This window comes from Hippopotamus amphibius, chromosome 11 (assembly GCF_030028045.1).
Source record: "Hippopotamus amphibius kiboko isolate mHipAmp2 chromosome 11, mHipAmp2.hap2, whole genome shotgun sequence".
In the NCBI taxonomy this organism is placed as follows: domain Eukaryota; kingdom Metazoa; phylum Chordata; class Mammalia; order Artiodactyla; family Hippopotamidae; genus Hippopotamus; species Hippopotamus amphibius.
The window spans coordinates 64,305,026-64,325,852 of record NC_080196.1 but is presented as its reverse complement, the minus strand read 5'-3'; the positions used below and the strand labels follow the sequence as shown (position 1 = coordinate 64,325,852).

The following is a 20,827-nucleotide window of genomic DNA, read 5'->3' as shown; positions in this document are numbered from 1 at the left end:
AAGTACTAAATACTACTTTTAAGAATACATTTTGTTTATTCTTGACATGGTTAATGCTAATTAAATAATTTCATTATGCAAACTGATGCCTTATCTATTGGTAGTATATTAGTATAAAATGTATGCAGTTATACAGATGAGGAAACCCCACTTCTTATCTCGGGTGTGTAATAGTAGGCGCTCTGTGATGGACAGTTAAAGCTTGATGGATATTTAGCAAAGTGTGCACAGTGCCATCTAGTGTTATTCAGTCATCACTGCATGACCTAAATAAATTCCTCATTTTCTAAAATGCTTTGACAGCTCAACAATAAGATGTTTATACAACTGTCAGACCTTAAAAACAGACCTCTTAATAACTTCCGAATGACTCTCAACTTAGCACAGTTCTTAATGTTCCTATTTAATTGATCAAAAGGCTTGTGATATTTTTCTTTTTCAATAATAATTAATAGATTTGGAATGCTTGTTATGCACTAAGCACTACATGAAGTGCTTTACGTGGGTTGTCTCATTTGCTTCCCACAGTAACCCTGTGATGGAAAAGCTGTTATTGTCCACGTTTTACAGATGAGGAAACTGAAACTTAAGGACAGTCAGTGACTTGCTCCAGGTCATGATGGATAGGCAGTAGGGGAACCTGGTGGAACCCCAGTCACCTGCCGAGCAACTTTTTCTCCTCTGCACTATGATTTGAACCTCTCAAAGTAGTTACCAATGAAATAAAGCTTCCAAGAAATCTTTGTGAAAGAAGGCCTTCCTGACCAGGTCTCTAATTACCAAATACAGTGAAATTAATTCAGACTCCACTAACTCAGAATGTAAGACAACCAAACCAAAGAGGTTATCTGCTTTTGTGGCAGGGATGGGGGTTGTGCTTCTCTGATATCACCTACGTAATACATGCTCAAAATTGTATGTTAATTAGTGTATTGAATTTGGAGGACTGGGCTAAAACTTAGGTCTGGATTCATCATAAATCTTGGAAATGAATAATAGCCTAGCACGGTTGCAGATCAGAGGGTGTTTAATTATTTTAGCGCTAATAGCTATCATTTTTTAAGCATCTATTCTGCGTCAAGCCCTGTGGTCAGCACTTGTGTATACCTTTTCTTTTTTATCCTCACTACAGCTCCCTCTGAGTGGTATTGGTTTCCTCATTTTTCAAAAAGGGAATAATAAAATGTATAGCACTGAAATAACTTGCCCACAGTTTTATAGCTATTAGTAGAGCCAGGAGTGGAACCTCAGTCTTTGTGATGGTGAAATCTGTATCCTTTTCACTCTGCCACTCCTAGAAAATAAATACACATAGTGTGCAGGATTACAGTTTTCCTGTGTACTGCCACCCCCTATGCAAAAACGCCACGTCTCATACTTAGACTAGAGCAATAGGCTTCAGCGACTTCCAGATGCGTGCCCGTCCACCTCTGTTCCTTTCTTCCCTCGCTGTCAGAAATGATATTTTTAAGCTGCATTGCTGATCATGTCACTCTGCTATTTAAAACCCATCTCTTCGCATAAAGACCAAAATCCTTATCGCGGCTGCAGTGCTCCTCCACCTTATCTTGTTCTTCTGGCCCCTTCACGACCATATCCTAATCGCGCTGTGTGCCTGCACCCTGTCTGTCACAGGAAGTCATGATTTCTGATTGTCTGTGCGATAGTGAGGCACGTCTGTGTCCCCACCAGCCTGTCAGTGCCTGAGGCAGGAGCCATGTCTGTGTCGTGTGCCATCGTGTCCCCAGGACGTGCCACGGTGCCCAGCGCATAATTCTGAAAACTCATTTTCTTTAAGACACTCGTAACTATCTGTTATCACAGCCAGAATTAGTATTTTATTTTTCCTTATTTTGAGACCTTAAATGTGTAAAGACACAAGTATAAACATATTTATTTTTAATAACTTTCATATGATTTCCAGATGTTTTCTTTGTCTATAATAATAGACTGTTGTTATTTCCTATGGTGCGTGCCCTGTTCCAAATGTTTTACAGGCGTCATCCCATTTAACCCTCATAGTCATCATCAGAGGGTAGGTACTGTTATCAGCCCCACTTTTCTAAGATGAAAATCAGAAGTCAGGTAATTTGACTGACGATATACCTAAGATTCAATCCAAGGCTTGTGTGATTCTTCATAACTATGCCTTATTACATCTTTAGAAATCAAATGCCTCCTTCAAAGACCCTGTTTCACTGTTGCCATTTCCTCATTATGCAATCACTTAGCCCAGAGATAGTCATTAAGCTCCTGTGGTATGTGAGGCCCTGTGACAGTGCTAAGGGTATGACAGTTATCATGACAGCAGGCTCTTCCTGTGGCATGTGCAATGCAGAAGGAGAAACAGGTGAGCAGCTGATCAGTACAGAGAGTCCCCTAAATACTGTGATGGGGAAGAACAGGGTTCTAAGTTGGCACGTAGGAGGGGTACAAAACCTAGAGGCAGGGGATCCAGAAAGACATCCTTGAAGTGGTATTGACACTAAGTTATGGTGGATGAGATGTGGATGTGAAGTAAATGAGGCCAGATCAAAAAGAACTTTGCAAGACATGTTGAAGAGTTTGGATTTCAAATTAATGGGAAGTTATTACAGGACTTTCAGCAGCATAGAAGTGACGTGTCAGATTTGCAGTTCAGAAATATCACTCTGACTACAGTGTGTAGAAGGAATTGGCATGGAGAAAGAATAAAGGCAAAAGAACTGACGTAGTCAACCAGTAAGAGTTAACGGTGACAGCAAGGGATGACGGGATTGGGTGATGGGAATAAGAGTCCCTGGAAATGGAGGCATTAAAGTGACGTTTAAGAGAGAGATTCATAGGACTTGGTCACTGAGAGCATGTGGGATGTGAGGATCCAGGGATGAAATCCAGATTCTGGCTGGAGCTGAGGGAGGGATGGGGCTAGTACCATTCACTAGAGAAGGGAACCCCAGAGAAAACGGGTTTGGAAGAGAAGAGACGAGTATAGGCTGGACACGCAGAGGCTAAATTGCCTAAGGAACCTCCCTGTGGGTGTGTTGGCCACTCCTGTGTGTTACTCCACTTGTGGGAATCCTGAGAGCCTAACCATTCCCTACAACATCTCTTCAGGAAAGACCTAGCATCCAGACTATCTTCCTCCACCAGAAATCATTTCTCTTTCCTGCCTTGTAGCCATCTCCCTCATTTGCTCAAGTTCACAGTCCGTATTCCTCTTCTCTGATGTCTGTTCATGTGATCCATAGCCAGCATCCAGATCACAGTGGTTCAGTAACCCACTTCCTGTGGTTACCTGGGCACAGGTACCAGTCAGGACGATGGGCTGGATCTCCTCATCACTGCTCTCTTTGTATCCTGTACCCAGACATCCCCAAGGACTAGATCCAGAGGATTTGTAGGTCAAATGTATAGGAAATAATTATAGGAATCCTGGCTATTTCCCTCAAGAAATTTAATTAATAAATAAATTCAACTTATAATGCATTTCCCTCAGAGTACCTCACTTGTTAAATGGAAAAATTGGATAAATAACATTGAGAAATACAAAGAATGTCCTTGTGTAATCTACAGAGAAGGTTGTAAAATTGGAATCACATAAATCTGAATTTATCTAAATCTAATAAATATTTAAGTAATTCAGTTGGAAAGTGATTTGTGTTCCTCTGCTCTAAACCAGTGATATGCCAAAAAGTTTTTCTTTTGACATGACTCACATTATTCATTTGTTCATGTATAATGTATTGTCTCTATGTACCAGGCACTACCGATTTTGATTTCATGCATTTTTTCCATTTAATGAACACGATCCCCACTTTATAGATGAGGAAAGTGAGGCTCTAAGTCAAGGCTGAAAGGGTACGCACTTGTAGTAGAAGAGCCAGATTTGGACCTAGATCTTTGGACTCCAAGTCCAGGTTCATTTCAACTTCAAGTCCAGGATTTCATTAGATGTTAGTTCTGTTTTTCAAATATAGTATCAGAAGTGATCAAAAGAGGAGATTCAAACTTGAAAGTTGTTGTTGGAAAAGCCACTGTACACTGTGAAGTGTACAGTTCTCAGGAATTAAAGCATAAGTATATACTTCATTGCGAAAGACAACATATTTATTTTCAAACACCAAAGTGTAATGAAAAGTGAACTTTTTCACACATACACAAAAATAAACTCCAGATGGATTAAAGACCTAAATGTAAGGCCAGACACTATAAAACTCCTAGAGGAAAACATAGGAAGAACACTCTTCGACATAAATAACAGCAAGATCTTTTTGGATCCACCCCCTAGAGTAATGGAAATAAAAACAAAAATAAATAAGTGGGACCTAATGAAACTTCAGAGCTTCTGCACAGCAAAGGAAACTATAAGCAAGACGAAAAGACAACCCTCAGAATGGGAGAAAATATTTGCAAACGAATTAACATACAAAGGATTAATCTCCAAAATATATAAACAGTTCATCCAGCTCAATATCAAAAAAACAAACAACCCAAGCAAAAAATGGGCAGAAGACCTAAACAGGCATTTCTCCAAAGAAGACATACAGATGGCCAAGAGGCACATGAAAAGCTGCTCAACATCACTAATTATTAGAGAAATGCAAATCAAAAGTACAGTGAGGACAGCAACATGTAAAAGAATGAAATTAGAACACTTCCTAACACCATACACAAAAATAAACTCCAAATGGATTAAAGACCTACATGTAAGGCCAGACACTATAAAACTCCTAGAGGAAAACATAGGCAGAACACTCTATGACATACATCAAAGCAAGATCCTTTTTGACCCACCTCCTAGAATCATGGAAATAAAATCAAGAATAAACAAATGGGACCTCATGAAACTTAACAGCTTTTGCACAGCAAAAGAAACCATAAACAAGACTAAAAGGCAACCCTCAGAATGGGAAAAAATAGTTGCCTATGAAACAACAGACAAAGGATTAACCTCCAAAATATACAAGCAGCTCATGAAGCTTAATACCAAAAAAGCAAATAACCCAATCCACAAATGGGCAGAAGACCTAAATAGACATTTCTCCAAAGAAGACATACAGATGGCCAACACACACATGAAAAGATGCTCAACATCACTAATCATCAGAGAAATGCAAGTCAAAGCCACAATGAGGTATCACCTCACACCGGTCAGAATGGCCATCATCACAAAATCTGGAAACAACAAATGTTGGAGAGGGTGTGGAGAAAAGGGAACTCTCCTGCACTGTTGATGGGACTGTAAGTTGGTACAGCCACTATGGAAAACAATTTGGAGGTTCCTTAAAAAACTACACATAGAACTACCATATGATCCAGTAATCCCACTACTGGGCATATACCCAAAGAAAACCATAATCCCAAAAGAAACTTGTACCATAATGTTTATTGCAGCACTCTTTACAATAGCCAGGACATGGAAGCAACCTAAATGCCCATCAACAAATGAATGGATACAGAAGATGTGGCATATATATACAACGGAATATTACTCAGCTATAAAAAGGGATGAGATGGAGCTACATGTAATGAGGTGGATAGAACTACAATCTGTCATACAGAGTGAAGTAAGTCAGAAAGAGAAGGACAAATATTGTATGCTAACTCACATATACAGAATCTAAAAATGGTACTGATGAACTCAGTGACAAGAACAAGGATGCAGATACAGAGAATGGACTGGAGAACTCAAGGTATGGGAGGGGGTGGGGGGTGAAGGGGAAACTGAGACGAAGCGAGAGAGTAGCACAGACATATATATACTACCAACTGTAAAATAGTCAGTGGGAAGTTGTTGTATAACAAAGGGAGTCCAACTCGAGGATGGAAGAAGCCTTAGAGGACTGGGGCAGGGAGGGTGGGGGGGACTCGAGTGGGGGGAGTCAAGGAAGGGAGGGAATACGGGGATATGTGTATAAAAACAGATGATTGAACCTGGTGTACCCCCCAAAAAATAAAAAAAAAATATAAAGTACAGTGAGGTATCACCTCACACCAGTTAGAATGGGCATCATCAGAAAATCTACAAACAGTAAATGCTGGAGAGGGTGTGGAGAAAAGGGAACGCTCTTGCACTGTTGGTGGGAATGTAAATTGATACAGCCACTCTGGAGAACAGTATGGAGGTTCCTTAAAAAACTAAAAATGGAATTACCATATAACCCAGCAATCCCACTACTCAGCATATACCCAGAAAACACCATAATTCAAAAAGACACATGCACTCCAATGTTCATTGCAGCACTATTTACAATAGCCAGGACATGGAAGCAACCTAGATGTCCATCAACAGATGAATGGATACAAAGGAGATGGTACATATATACAATGGAATATTACTCAGCTGTAAAAAGCAATGAAACTGGAACATTTGTAGAGACATGGATGGACCTAGAGACTCATACAGAGTGAAGTGAGTCAGAGAGAAAAACAAATATCCTATATTAACATATATATGCGGACTATAGAAAAATGGTACAAATCAACCGGTTTGCAAGGCAGAAATAGAGACACAGATGTAGAAAACAAACATATGCACACCAAGGGGGGAAAGTGGGGAGGGTTGGGGGGGAATGAATTGGGAGATTGGGATACCAAGTTGTACACTCTAAATATATGTAGTTTATTGTCTGTTAACTGTATCTCAATAAAAGTTCTTAAAAAAAAGTGAACCTTTAAGCTTGGTGAAGATGTGGAGAATCTGGAGCTCTCACACTCCTGATGGGAGTGCAAAACAGTACCACTACTTTGAAAACACTTTGGAAGTTTTGTAATTAAACATACACCTACCATACAACCTAGCCACTTTGTTTCTAAGTATTTACCAAAAGGAATGGAAATATGTGTCTATACAGAGATTCGTGCATGATTGTTCATAGCAGCTTTATTCATAATAACCAATGACTGGAACAACCCAAATGTCTTTCAACAGGTGAATTGATAACCAAATTGTAGCATATCCATTCAGCAATATAAAAAAGAACAAGCTATTATCATGCAGCAACATAGATGATTCTCAAAATAGTTACACTATGTAAAAGAATACAGACAAAAAAGTGTACACATTGTATGACTCCAGCCATATAGAATTCTAGAAAGTCATGATGGAAAGCAGACCTGTGGTTGCCCAGGATGGGGAGCAGGATGGAGCAGAAGGTGCATGAGGAGACCTTTGGGGTTGATACACGTGTCCGTTGTTTTGATTGTGTGATGGTATCTGGGAATGTCATAATGAGACCTCAGGGTGAACAGGGAAGAAATAGAAATGGATTTCTTGACTATCCTAGTGAAAGTAATCATGACATAAGTTACATGAGCTTGCTAACAATGGAACCAAGAAACTGTTCTTGATCCAGTGAGTTAAGTGATCTGTGCCTTAGTTCTACTACTGCATTGTAGAGAGAACTTTTCCTTTTCCCCCTGCCTGTCTTCTTGCTTACCTTAACTTCCCCCTTTTCTTATTTCAAACCTTATTCTACTAAAAACATGTAAATACATGAAAATATTTTAAATGCTCAAATGCAGTTTTTATAGCCTTTCAAACACTAAAATTTAAGTGTTAGCTTTCTCTTTTCTTTGTGTGCAAGTGGGAAAATGCTTTAAAGCCACATAGACTTGTTAATTTTAATCACAAGTACTACATCCTTCAAAGTTGCTAAGAAACTAGATCTTAAAAGTTCTTGCCACAAAAAAGAAATGATAATTATGGGACATGGTGTGTTAGCTAACGCTGTGATGGTAATCATACTGGGATATAGAAATGTACCAAGTCAATATAAAAGTGTATCAAATCAACACCTGAAACTTACACAATGTTTACACATGGATTATATCTCAGTATTTTAAAAAGCCAGATAGACCTGGGTACAAATGCCAGGTGACTTCCCTTGGATCTTTGCATTTGTCAGTTAACTTCCTTGATCCTCAGATTCCTCACATGTAAGTATTTCAGGGGTCTATTAGGAAGAATAGAAATTACTCTGTACTGTGATGTTCAGAAAGTCATTTGTTTGCTGTTACACACTGCACAGCAACTCTTTGAGATCCTGCACCATGTGCCTTTACTGATGTCAACCCCCACAGCAGTGGAGCACATACCCAAGCCTATGAGGCACCTTGACAAAACAGGACAGGTGGTACACCCAAAATAATGAATTCACCTTCCCATGCACTCCGGGCTGATGTGTCCACTCTGCTTTCATTGTATGCAGTGCATCTGGTGGACATTTGGAACGTCATAGAAGCGTTGAGGGAGAACGCGCTAAACAACGTGGACCCAAACATAGAACTCAACGTGGCCCGATTGGAGGCTGTGCTCTCCACCATTTTTTACCAGCTCAACAAAAGGATGCCAACGACTCACCAAATCCAGGTGGAGCAGTCCATCAGCCTCCTGCTCAACTTCCTGCTGGCAGCCTTTGACCCGTAAGATCCCTCTGAGTGTCTGTGACTCTCTGCATGTTCGGTCTCCCCTTCCTCTTGTCCTTCTTGGCCTTTATTCCAAAGAATTTTCGAGAGTAACCAACTGCCTCTTTTTGCTTGATCAGATACTTATCTCAATAAAGTTTCTGTGTGTTTAATATAAATTTTAAATGCTTTGGAAATGACAGAGAATAAAATAGCACCCTAGGAAATGGAGGACGATTGTATTTTACGTGCTGACCTTTATTTAATTCATCCCACGCTTCCTAGAAGCTATGGACACTTGGAAGCATTGCCTGATGGCAGGCCTGTGGAGCGATTTAATGAAGCATGAGGTGGGAGGATGTTTTTAACTCTCTCCTTTGCAGATTGTCTAAGACAGTGTTTCTGAGGTGTCATAACAAGACCCCAGAGCAAACAGATGTTGAAAAGGCTTCCTTTCTTGACCAGCCTAGTAAAAGTAGCCGTGACTTGCATTAAATGGACTGGTCGATGATGTACCATGTAAAACCACGTGATGCCATCCACAGACACCTGAAACTCAGCCTCGTTATCTTATAAGTTCCCCTGGCAGACTCGGGGCATTTCAGAGCTGTCTGAGGTCTTAAAGACTGTTCTTCTAAATCTCTCATTTTACAGATGAAGGACCCGAAGCACAGAGAGATTGTCACTTGTCCAGTGACAGTCGGCAGCTCCAGTGGCTCTCAGCATGGTAGTGGCAGGGTGGGGACTTAGAGATTCAGCTTCAGTTTCTTTTCTGAGGCACATGTGGCAGCCCTGTGAAAAGGAAAACCTCCCCTGAATCCCATTACCAGCCGAAAATTTCAAAGGGTCTTTTGCTGATGGCCTCTAGGCTAGATATAGGATCAGCACCTCCAATTTCACTCCTGGTTCTGAATATTAAAAAGGAAAATTGCTAACTTGACCTTTCAGCAATCCCATTTTAAGACTCTCAGAAGATTTTGCTTAGTTTCATTGTCTAGCCAATGCCTGGGAATATTTAAACCCAGCACCAGAAATGTTCCAGCCAGGCTAATGTTGTTACGCCACTCACAGACGTCACCAGTGCCACTTTGCAACCTAGCGTGGTGACAGAATCGTACGTGCTCATTTTGACCGGTATACATTATTGTCTCCATGTTAATATTTTGAGAAATTCTCAAGTTGAAATAAACAAGCAGTCCAGCCTGATAGATTCCATGCTCAGTCTGTGCAGCCTTCAGAACTGATGTACTGCTTTGGGCTAATCACTGTGGTAGCCGAGCAGTGGGGCTGAGAGAGGAAGCTGTGGTTCCGCATGACAGGTGGCAGAGTGGAACCAAGCCGTGGAATTTCTATAACAACATGTCCATCCTGTCCCCTTAACAAGAGCATGGCCGCTTTCAGAGCTTTTACTAAAGTCTTCAGGAGACTTATTTGTTGTAAGTGTAACAGTGGAAAATGTAAACAGAGAGAGAGAATTTCCTGCTACATCTTGGGGTATTGCTAGAGGATTCATAAGGAATCAAAGCTAAAAAATAATTTGGAACAACTCTGTAAATACAGAAATGGGGCCAAATTAACAATAAAGATGGGGTGTTTTGTGAAACAGATGGGGCTTTAATAGATTTTTCACTTTTATTTGGAAATATTGGGAAGAGCATTTCAAAAAACAGCTGTAAATGTCCTCTGAATAGCTGTGATAATGTGGCTGAATCATTGCAAGATTGTTGGATGCTAAGCTTAAGGATTATACCAAGGTAAAGAGTAGTTCACACAAATGTTCAGAAGGAATGTTTGATTCCTAATCTTCTTACAGATAGGAAGGCCCCTGATGTATTCTTTCAGTAATCTCATTGTGGTAGATTTAGAAACACATCCACATAGAGAAATCTCATTTTAGAGATTCACCAAAACATCCACATAGAGAACCCAGTGTGCAGATACTCTGCCTTCTCTCCTTTGGCAGAGGAAACGAGTACAGGGAGTTCTACTGGAAAGCAAATTTTCTGTCGGATGGATTTTGAAATTTTAGACAATGTGAGAGGTAAGCCATCAGGAAGTCCCACTACCTGGAAATATAATTTAGAAGTGAATGTAAGAATAGAAACAAGAATAAAATGAATGTTCAATTCCATCTCTTATAACAGTAAACTTCTAATTATCCAAATGAGATCCAGTATGGAAATCTGATGTCACTTCCTACTGCCTGTCCCATAACAATACCCAAGTATTTATTGTTTATTTTTTATTGAAATACAGTTGATTTACAATGTTGTGTTAATTGCTGCTGGACAGCAAAGTGATTCAGTTATACATATATATGCATTCTTTTTTTATATTCTTTTCCATTATGGTTTATCATAAGATACTGAATATAGTTCCCTGTGCTGTACAGTAGGACTTTGTTGTTTATCCATTCCATATATAATAGCTTACACCTGCTAACCCCAACCTCCCACTCCACCCCTCCTCCACTCCCTCCCCCTTGGCAACCACAAGCCTGTTCTCTATGTCCATGAGTCTGTTTCTGCTTCACAGATAGGTTCATTTGTGTCATATTTTAGATTCCACATATAAATGATATCATATGGTATTTGTCTTTCTCTTTCTGACTTACTTCACTTAGTATGATCATTTCTAGTTGTATCCATGTTGCTGCAAATGGCATTAATTTTCAGAACCCAAGTATTTAAGGGAGCTTTCTGTATTTTGGTAGGCGTGAATGAGCCTGATACTGGTAGGTCAATGATGTGTTGTTGCTATTACAAAATCACTGAAACATTTAGGAGGTTTTCCCTTAAATCTCCATGCTGTATTTTAAATGGACATACTAAAAGAAAAAAAAGAGGAAAAATCCCAAATAAAAGTTAGAGATGCCTTAAGAATCTGGACTCTAAAGAGGTAATGTAAATTTAAAATATATATATATTAAGGAAAGACTAATTTAAACCCATGAAGAATAAGAACTTGCTTTCAAAGAAATGCGGTCATTATTTTGCTTGTGCCTTAAAGTTCACCAGCCCCAGCCAGTTGAACTCTGGCAAGAAATAGTGACCTGAAGTGACGATCAAGGCCCACTTGACTTGGATGCATCGCTGGAAACTAGATTTACTTTGCCGCAAACATAGTTCCCCCAGAATAGCACTCTTCTGTTCCTCCCCCCTCCCCGTCCCCCAAAATAAATCACCTGGATCTCAGCTCTCACACAGGCATGCTTGCCACAGACCAAAAATCAGTTTCCTGGTAGACTGTCAGGAGCTGGCGTTTGCCTCTCGTGGCCTATGCCATGCTTGCCTTTCTGTCACTGAAGAGGCAGTCCCTTCAGTCTAGGTTTTTGTTTTGACTACTTTCCTTCTAAAACACAATTGGGAGGGATATCACCAAGCAACTTTTTTTTTTTTTTAATAAATAAATTTATTTATTTATTTATTTATTTTATTGGCTGTGTTGGGTCTTTGTTGCTGCACATGGACTTTCTCTAGTTGCACAAGCAGGGGCTACTCTTTGTTGCAGTGTGCAGGCTTCCAACTGCGATGTCTTATCACGGAGCATAGGCTCTAGGTGCTTGAGCTTCAGTAGTTGTGGCACATGGGCTCAATAGTTGTGGCTCACGGGCTCCCGAGTGCAGGCTCAGTAGTTGTGGTGCACAGGCTTAGTTGCTCCAAGACATGTGGGATCTTCCCGAACCAGGGTTCAGACCCTCATTGGCAGGCAGATTCTTAACCACTGCACCACCAGGGAAGTCCCACACCAAGCATCTTCTAAGCAGACCCTTTGCACACCCAGACGCTTTCTTCTCTAAGTGTCTCTAGGCAAATGGAGGGATGTGCCTGGGAAGCCTGGGAAAGAGGGGCTCAGAGGAGGGGAGCAAGGGCTGAGAGGGAAAAGGAACATGAGGAAATAACCAGAGCCCTGCGCCAGTGTCTTCCTCTTGTCTCTGCCCTTCTGTGTCCCCCAGGAACTGGCCTGCCTCCTTCCCCGTGTGCTGGCAGGCGCCTTCCCCTGAGGCCCTCCTTCAGACCCACTAACTCAGCAGCACTTTCCTCTTGCTTCTTATCCATGTCCCAGTGTGGGGAAAACTCCTTGAACCATTCTAAGGACTTTTACTTTTCAGAAACTGAAAGTAACAAAAGGAAAACAACGTGGCGAAAAATTACAAGATGAAAATAATTCTTTTTTTAAACAGCTTTATTGAGGTATAATGGTTGCCTTGAAAGTGATTGTACAAAGTTGATCATGTGTGGCCTCTTAGAGAGGTGGAGTCATAGACTCTGATACACCGTGAAGCCCTGCAGCTCTCATGGCCAAGCTGCTCACCCTCCACCGGGTCCTACTGTTCCTTGAACGTGACTCTGAGAGTCCCTTAGAGCTGCCTGTCTCTGCTTATCTGACTGCCTCCCACAACCTACTCTCAAGTGGGACTGTCTTTTTCTTTATGTGCAGCCCCTGAGCCAGTATCCAGCTCATAATGAATCAGTGAGTGAATGAAGAAATGAATGAAAATCAAAGGTTGACTTAGATCTTATCACACTAATTTCTTTTCCTTCTTTTTCTGAGATTAAGCCTTCCTTAATCTCCAATCTATTACTAAATCCAGTGGCTCCAAGTTTGCTCTGTCACCTAGATTCATACCCTCTGTTTTCACTCCTCCACAGAGAAGGTCACTAGATGGCCATGGGTACTAATGTGGGTGATGCCGTTTTCACACAAGACTTTAACGTGCTTCTCTGTTCCCTCTTCCTGCTTCCCTGGGAAACGCTAACCTCAATTTGCGTCAGTTGACTCAATCTCATTTCAATTCAGGAGACTCCCTTCTTGGGACAGTTCCTTATCAAGTAGATTATGTGACAGGGGCCTCACTTTTAGCAAGTATTATTTCCACATATATTCAAAAACTCAAAGTAGGACAATGATATATATTAAACAGTGATTTTTCTGGTTTTGGAAGTCAATTCTTAATGCCAGTTCTCTAATGATGATAATAATATTATAATTATAGCTAAGATGTACTCAGCATTTACTGTGTGCCAACAGTCTTGCTGGATTGATGTTATATTATTATAATTTTCCAGGTTGAGTAAGTGATGAAGCTGAGATGTAAAGAGGTTAGATAATTTGCAGGTCATGCAGCTTCCTACTAGGTGAGGTAATGAGGTAAGTGGGGGAAAATCATTTTGTTCCCGGCATCAGTTTAAGTTCAGCTCTATTCATGCTTTCTATTACATCTTTTTATATGAGAATTAATGGGCTTTTTTCCCCCAGACTTACCCTGCTTATTGCAGATATTATTATTATGCTCACATTCCTGACCTTTCCAGTTTGTGGTCTTTAGGCATATGTGACAGCGCATATGTGAAAGAGCTATCTGGACTTAAGTTTTACGCTGTAAATTTAGAGTCAGTTTTATGACAGCCATGGAGAACTCCAAAAGCATCATATAATAGTCTTTCATAGAGAGTACAAAATTCGAGAATTTTCCTCTCTGTTTGACATATCAGACCTTGTTGAACCATTTGAATATCTTTTCCAGCCACTGAGCCCCCGACACAATGAAAGGTACCACAGCACCATTTCAGATGCGTGGATATGAAATAATCCTGGAACTCTGCCAAAATCCTTCTGCCTTTTAGTTTTAAAAATGATTCTGATGTTTAATCAAGATGCACTGCCGAATACAGCAACTAAGTGTATTGTTCATGTGTAAGGCCCTGTGGATGTGTGAGCACGAAGGAAAAAGAGTCGACTCATGTGACACCAAATGTTCTTCTCTTGGCTTTTATTATATATGTGGCTAAAACTCCATCTTTAAAATGTACTTGGTTTGGTGATTTTTTTTCTTTGCACATCTTAAATCCAAGATGTCCACATTCTCTACTCACTAAAATTTTGTTCTGGTGAAAAATGCTTTGTTCCAAGATTCCTACATGTTGCTAAAATGGAAGCTCTTTCCAAAGAATTTTCGTAATTGTAGATAAATTGAACATCCATAATGCCACTCGTCTTCCTGTCAGAGGTACTTTGGATGAGTGGCAGGTGGGATTTCATGGGACTGAGGGAGACACGTCAGCTGATTTGGCCCCTTCCATTCTCCATTCTGGACAAACTCCTGGCAAACTCACCTGGCCCAGTTGCTGTGAGGAACTATTTTCCCGGATGTTTTGCTAACGTTATGGGCAGCCCAAAGTGATGCCAGGGCCAAATAAAGGATTTCTATATGATCCCATGTTAACGTCACTCTCCCCAAAACAAGAGTAATTATGAATGTGATTCCTTCGAAATTCACCATATCACATGACTGTACAGTCTAATATTAAGGGCCATGAAGTCAACCTTTATAATTTTCCTCAAATGCTTAGTATTGCTTTATATAAAACATAAGTGGTAAATCAGAACATTTCACTTGTGCATTCATTAATTTAATTAATGTATAAAGAATGTGCTATGTTCTAGGTGCTGTGATAGACTAGAGATGACAGATGAGTAAGACGTGGACCCTGCCTTTAAAATGTGTTGTATTAAAATTAACTAGGGCTTCCCTGGCGGCACGGTGGTTAAGAATCTGCCTGCCATGCCACAGAGCAACTAAGCCCAGGCACCACAACTACTGAGCCCACGTGCCACAACTGCTGAAGCCGGGCGCCTAGAGCCCGTGCTCCTCAACAAGAGAAGCCACTGCAATAAGAAGCCTGCACACTGCAGTGAAGAGTAGCATGGCCCCCCTCCTGCAACTAGAGAAAGCCCACGCACAGCAAAGGAGACCCAATGCAGCCAACAAATTAAAAAAAAAAAAAAAATAACATAACATAAAAAATAAATAAATTTTTTAAAAAATTAACTAGCTTTGCTAGTGAAACGTGCTGTATAGCACAGGGAACTCCAGTTCTTTGTACAGTAGAAACGAACGCAACATTGTAAAACAACTATACCCCAATTTAAAAAAAAACTAACTGTTTTTGACTGTTTCACTCCAGTAGATGATGAGAAAATGGAGGGAAGGAGCCACGCCGTATTCATCTTTATAGTCTCAGCCTCTGAGGCATTGCTAGTAAATACTTACTGCGTTCATACATGCATGATCCGTATGAAGAAAGCAATTCCCAGATAGAGAAACATGTTATGACGAGGCATGTTGTGGGAGACAGAGGAGGCAGCAATGCTCTCAGTGAATGAAGCCACCAGCGTGTGTGAGAAACTGAAGTGTGAGTGCCGGACCTTTGCTTATCATACATGCTTACCAAATGCTTTGGTAAAATACGTTGGTAAAAGAAGAGCTTCTGGTTTGGCTATTCTTAAATAGAGGAATAATTCCTTGAGCCTGTTCAAAAAAGAGTCAGTCAGAATTCAATCTCACTTTCAGGGACTTGAAATTTGTCATGGGATTCTGTAATTTCAAACATGAAACTGTCTTGGGGACTAGAAGAAATTTTATATTCTGTTCTGTTGACCTGAAACAAACAGACGACCAGTTACTTCTCCAGAAAGAAAGAAAGAGGAAAAAAAAGGTTTATTCCGGATCAACAAGGAATTGTGATTCGGGGTCTGCCACCCTGGGGAGCCCGCGCAGGGCAAGGGAAGGAGAGCCCTTTTACAGAGAGGCGAGGAAGGTGGGATGGCTATGGTGAACAGAGTCCATGCCCCTTCACTGGCTGAATCCTTTCCAGGAAGGAGGAAGAGTCTTTCTTCTTCCTATTGGGCTCTGTTATCGTCACAGATGGGAGAGCTCCCCCTGTTCGTCTCCTGACTATTTATTATCTTCGAGGTTTCTGTTTACTAAATTTTTACAGTTTCAACTTTGGCCCACCATCTCAGACCTCTCGATATCTATTTGTTGTTTTTCTTCTTGTCAAAAGTAGATTTTCCTTTCAGGCAGCTTTTCCCTAAAAGTAGTATCTTCTTAGTTAAAAGAAGCTCCTCTGTCTCTCTGCGTAGTCATGGAAAAAGCCCAGCGGAAAGCAGTTATTCATTTTCAATTATGAGTCAAACTTTGAATTAATGCATGTTTTTAAGACACACGCTCTACTAATCTCCATGTATATATTTTAACCAAAGGATAAGTGCTTTCCTTTTTCCATTTTCAATCAGGTGTCCCTTAGGAAAATTTGAAATTTTTCAGAATGAGCAAACAAAGGAAAAGGGGGAATAAACAATTTAAAGAAACATTGATTGGTGAGGCAATTTTAGTTTCTACGTTTGATAATTTGCTGGTTTCCTTAAGTATCCTTTTAGATGTTAATTAAATACCAAGATAACAATTTAATTGGATATTTTTTGATGTCAAGCTAGAACAGGAAAGTAAAATTTGCAGAGGCAAAGCTTCAGGATAATTGGCTTTAAAATAGAATCTATTTCATGATGCCAAAAAACAAATAGTGCGGGGGGAGTGAGTAAAATACGAGGGTGAGTCAAAAATTATCTGCACTCTGACTGTAGAATTTATTTTAATTAACTTTTAGAAAAGACAAATACACCATTTTTCAACATAATCTCCTTGCTTTTCAATTCACTTTGCCCATCTGTCAACAAGCTTTCATATTCCCTCATTAAAATATGTTTTAGGCTGAGCTGCAAGCCTTGAATGCACCACTGTCTTCACTTCTTCATCAGAAGTGAATCTTCGTCCTGGTGGGACTGCTTTCAGGGGACGAAACAGGTGAAAGTCCAATGGAGCAAGATCAGGACTATAAGAAGGATGCTTTACCTCCTCAAAATGAAGTAATCCACAACAGACTGAGGATTTGAAAATTTTCTGTGAGATGGGACGAGCATAAACAAAAGCGTTTGGATATCTGCAAACAAAATTTGGACCGATACTCTAAGGAAGGTGAAAATTTCTTAAAGAGAATCATTAATGGTGATGAGATTCGTCACTATAAGCCTGAGAGTAAACAGCAGAGTATGGAACGGAAACATCCTCAATCACCAACCAAGAAAAAGTCCAAAAGTCAACCATCAGCTGGAAAATTGATGCTTACAGTTTTCTGGGATTCTCAAGGGCCAGTATTAGAACATTATCAGGAAAAAGGTTCAGCAATCAACAGTGCTTGTTACAGTGATTTGTTTATTGAAGAGCTGAAGCCTAAACTTCGTATTAAACACAGAGGACTTCTATCCAAGGGCATTATGATCTTGCATGACAATACACGTCTGCACACTTCTGCTCACACTGTTGACACAATGCAAAAACTTCGTTTTGAGGTGTTAAAGCATCCTCCCTATAGTCCTGATCTCGCTCCATCGTACTTTCACCTGTTTGGTCCCCTGAAACCAGTCCCACCAGGACAAAGATTCACTTCTGATGAAGTGAAGACAGTGGTGCATTCATGGCTCGCAGCTCAGCCTAAAACAGTTTTAAATGAGGGAATACGAAAGCTTGTTGACAGATGGACAAAGTGAATTGAAAAGCAAGGAGATTATGTTGAAAATGATGTAATTTATTTTCTAAAAGTTAATTAAAATAAATTCTGCAGCTGTGTGCAGATAATTTTTGACTCACCCTCGTATGTATATACATTGTGTTCTCCCTCTACATTGAAAAAGAAAGCATTAAAATAAGTAAAAGTATTTTTTTGCTTTAAAAGTAAAATGAGGCTGGGAAGATGGCGGGGGTGGGCTTGGCGGCCGTGGCCGCTTGGGTACCTTGTCGCAGATGGGGCTGGGCGGCCGTCTCCTTCAGCTTCCACCGTGATCTCAGCACGTTACTTGCACCGAAGGCCGAGCAGGCGCCACGGTGGCTCCCAGCTTGCAGACAAAAGACATCAGTCTCTTTCCTTAGTCGACCAGACCTTCCAAACCTGGCTTATAAGAGGCTAAAAGGCAAGAGTCCAGGAATTATCTTCATCCCTGGCTATATTTCTAATATGAATGGTACAAAAGCACTGGCGATTGAGGAGTTTTGCAAATCTCTAGGTCACATCTATATAAGGCCCTCTACATGTGTTTTGCATCTTCACCATATAGTTGGAAGGCAACTGTAAACAATACAGCAAGTAAAGATGTCTGATTGCCCAAAGGGGGCAAAGGAGAATCAGTTGGTGTCTTTCTCCCCTCTTCTCCCTGGTCTGTGTTCTACATCCACTGGATTGAGGAGAAATAATAACTGATCTAGACTTCAGCAGCTGCCTTGTTACACTATTTCCCAAGGATCCAAAACCACTTCACTTCATACCTAATTTTAATTTCTTTCTCCATCACTTTTAAATCCTTTTTCTCTAAGAAAATATGTATACACTATATATCACATATGTATTCTTACATGTACACTAAAAACACTAGGATTTAATAGTTTTCTCCAGGTTTTAAGAGTCAGAAAAATACTGAAAGCTTTAAACTTGAATAAAATAATTCTTTATACTTTTGAAAAAAAAAAGTAAAATAATTTTTTAAATAAATGATAGGCTGGTAGTAAACATTTTAAAGTTTTTACTGTACCGCTTACATTAGCAGTTTTCATTCACAAAGAAAAGCTTATGTGGTCATGTCATTGATGACTGAATCTAAGGCCCACTCCAGCCCTAAAAGTCAGTGATTCTAATGGCTACACTGTATGCTATATCCAGTATACACTGTACACAGTACTCTCAGACATGTTTGGCTCTGTTGCCTCTTTCTTTTTTTTTTAATTTATTTTTTTATTGAAGTATAGTTGATTTACAATGTTATGTTAATTTCTGGTGTACAGGAAAGTGATTCAGTTTTATACTTGTATTTTTAATATTTATATATATATTTATATTTACATATAAATATATGCTTTATATTTATATATATAAAGAATATATATATTTCTTTTTCATGTTCTTTTCCATATGTTTTATCACAAGATATTGAATATAGTTCCCTGTGCTATACAGTAGGTCCTTGTTTGTCTATTTTATATATAGTAGTCTGTATCTGCTAATCCCAAACTCCTAATGTACCCCTCCCCCATCTCCTTTCCCCTTTGGTAACCATAAGTTTGTTTTCTATTCCTGTGAGTCTATTTCTGTTTTGTAAGTTCATTTGTATCATTTTTTTAGATTCCACATAGAATTGATGTCATATGGTATTTGTCTTTTTCTGACTTCACTTAGTATGATGATCTCTAGGTCCATCCATGTTGCTGCACATGGCATTATTTTGTTCTTTTTTATGGCTAATATTCCACTGTATATATGTACCACATCTTCTTTATCCATTCATCTGTCAAAGGACATTTATGTTGACTCCATGTCTTGGCTGTTGTGAATAGTACTGCTGTGAACATTGGGGTGCATGTATCTTCTCAAATTAGAGTTTTGCCGGATATATGCCCAGGGATATATGCCCATACGTTTGTTTTCTTTGTCTGTGAGTCTGTTTCTGTTTTGTAAGTAAGTGCATTTGTATCATTGCTGGATCATATGGCATCTGTTGTTTCTTTCTCTAGGTGGCAATCTGAACTACACATGAAATTGAAGGTGTACTGCTGCTATAGCTTTTCATAAAAGCAAGACAAGTGTGTAGACTTTTTCTAGTGCTCCTCTTGGAGCATCATTTGCCCTGCAGCATTAGGAACAATCTAAGTTTTTCATCCTCAGCACACTCTGGCAGGTCTACTTCCTGAGTTGTGGCCAACAGCCAGCATAGGTGCCATTTAAGCACGTTCCTCCTAGAGGCGTTGTGTGTACAGAACTCACTTTGGAACAATATGCTGCTTTCCTGCTTGTTTGCCCAGGACTCCTGGGAGCTGCCTCTTATCCATCCTCAAGAGCTTGAGTTTTCACTTCTTAGCCACTGAAGGGATTTCACTGGCTGTTCATGGGTCAAACTGCCCCAACTAAGGAAGATTCCTAATGAGAGGAGCGCTTACGTTCTCCATTTGGGATGTGTCAAGTTCTCCCTACTTTTTGCTTCCTGTGTCAATGCCAATTCTTTTTTTACAAAAATATAGGGACCCCTGATCCCAAGTGACTTTAGGTAATGGTCTTTGGCATGGAACCTTGTCAAAGACTTTTAGAAAGTCTTTCTCATTCCACCCCTTTTCTTCATCGTGTTATATCAACTGAAAATGTTCTTTAAAAGGATCCCTTTGTTATTTACCTCGTTGGTGCCTCTGTTCTCCATAGCCAAGTCCGTCATCTCCATCTCCATTCACTCATTAAACTCCTTAAAGGTTTATCCAGTGCCAGGACTGAGCAAGTTCTGAACTCACCTGGTATTGGCATGCTAGCCGCGATCTACATTCTTGCATACCCCTGAATCCTTCTTTGTGACAGGGGTCACATTTGCAATCTGGTATAGTAGCTTACATACCAATAAATTCCAGTGGCCTAATTTCACCCTTGAGTTCCTGCAAAACTCTCATTGAGCCGCCCTCCACTGGGTGATTTATCTAGATTTATTATGTCAATTTGGCAAAATAGCTCTGATAAAACCACTGTTGAATTTAATAGCGTTAATCTTGTATTTCCAGGAACAATACAGG

At 40.0% G+C, this 20,827-nt stretch overlaps 1 protein-coding gene across 19 annotated transcripts in view; it reads left to right on the top strand.

Moving 5' to 3' along the window:
• The window catches only part of DTNA (dystrobrevin alpha), a 280,503-nt gene that overhangs the window by 168,587 nt on the left and 91,089 nt on the right, over positions 1-20,827 (top strand). For all 19 annotated transcript variants that reach the window (XM_057698679.1, XM_057698696.1, XM_057698692.1 and 16 more), the window contains one exon: positions 8,193-8,406. In XM_057698679.1, the coding sequence (XP_057554662.1) occupies positions 8,193-8,406 (214 nt within the window). The remainder of the gene's footprint in view (positions 1-8,192; positions 8,407-20,827) is intronic.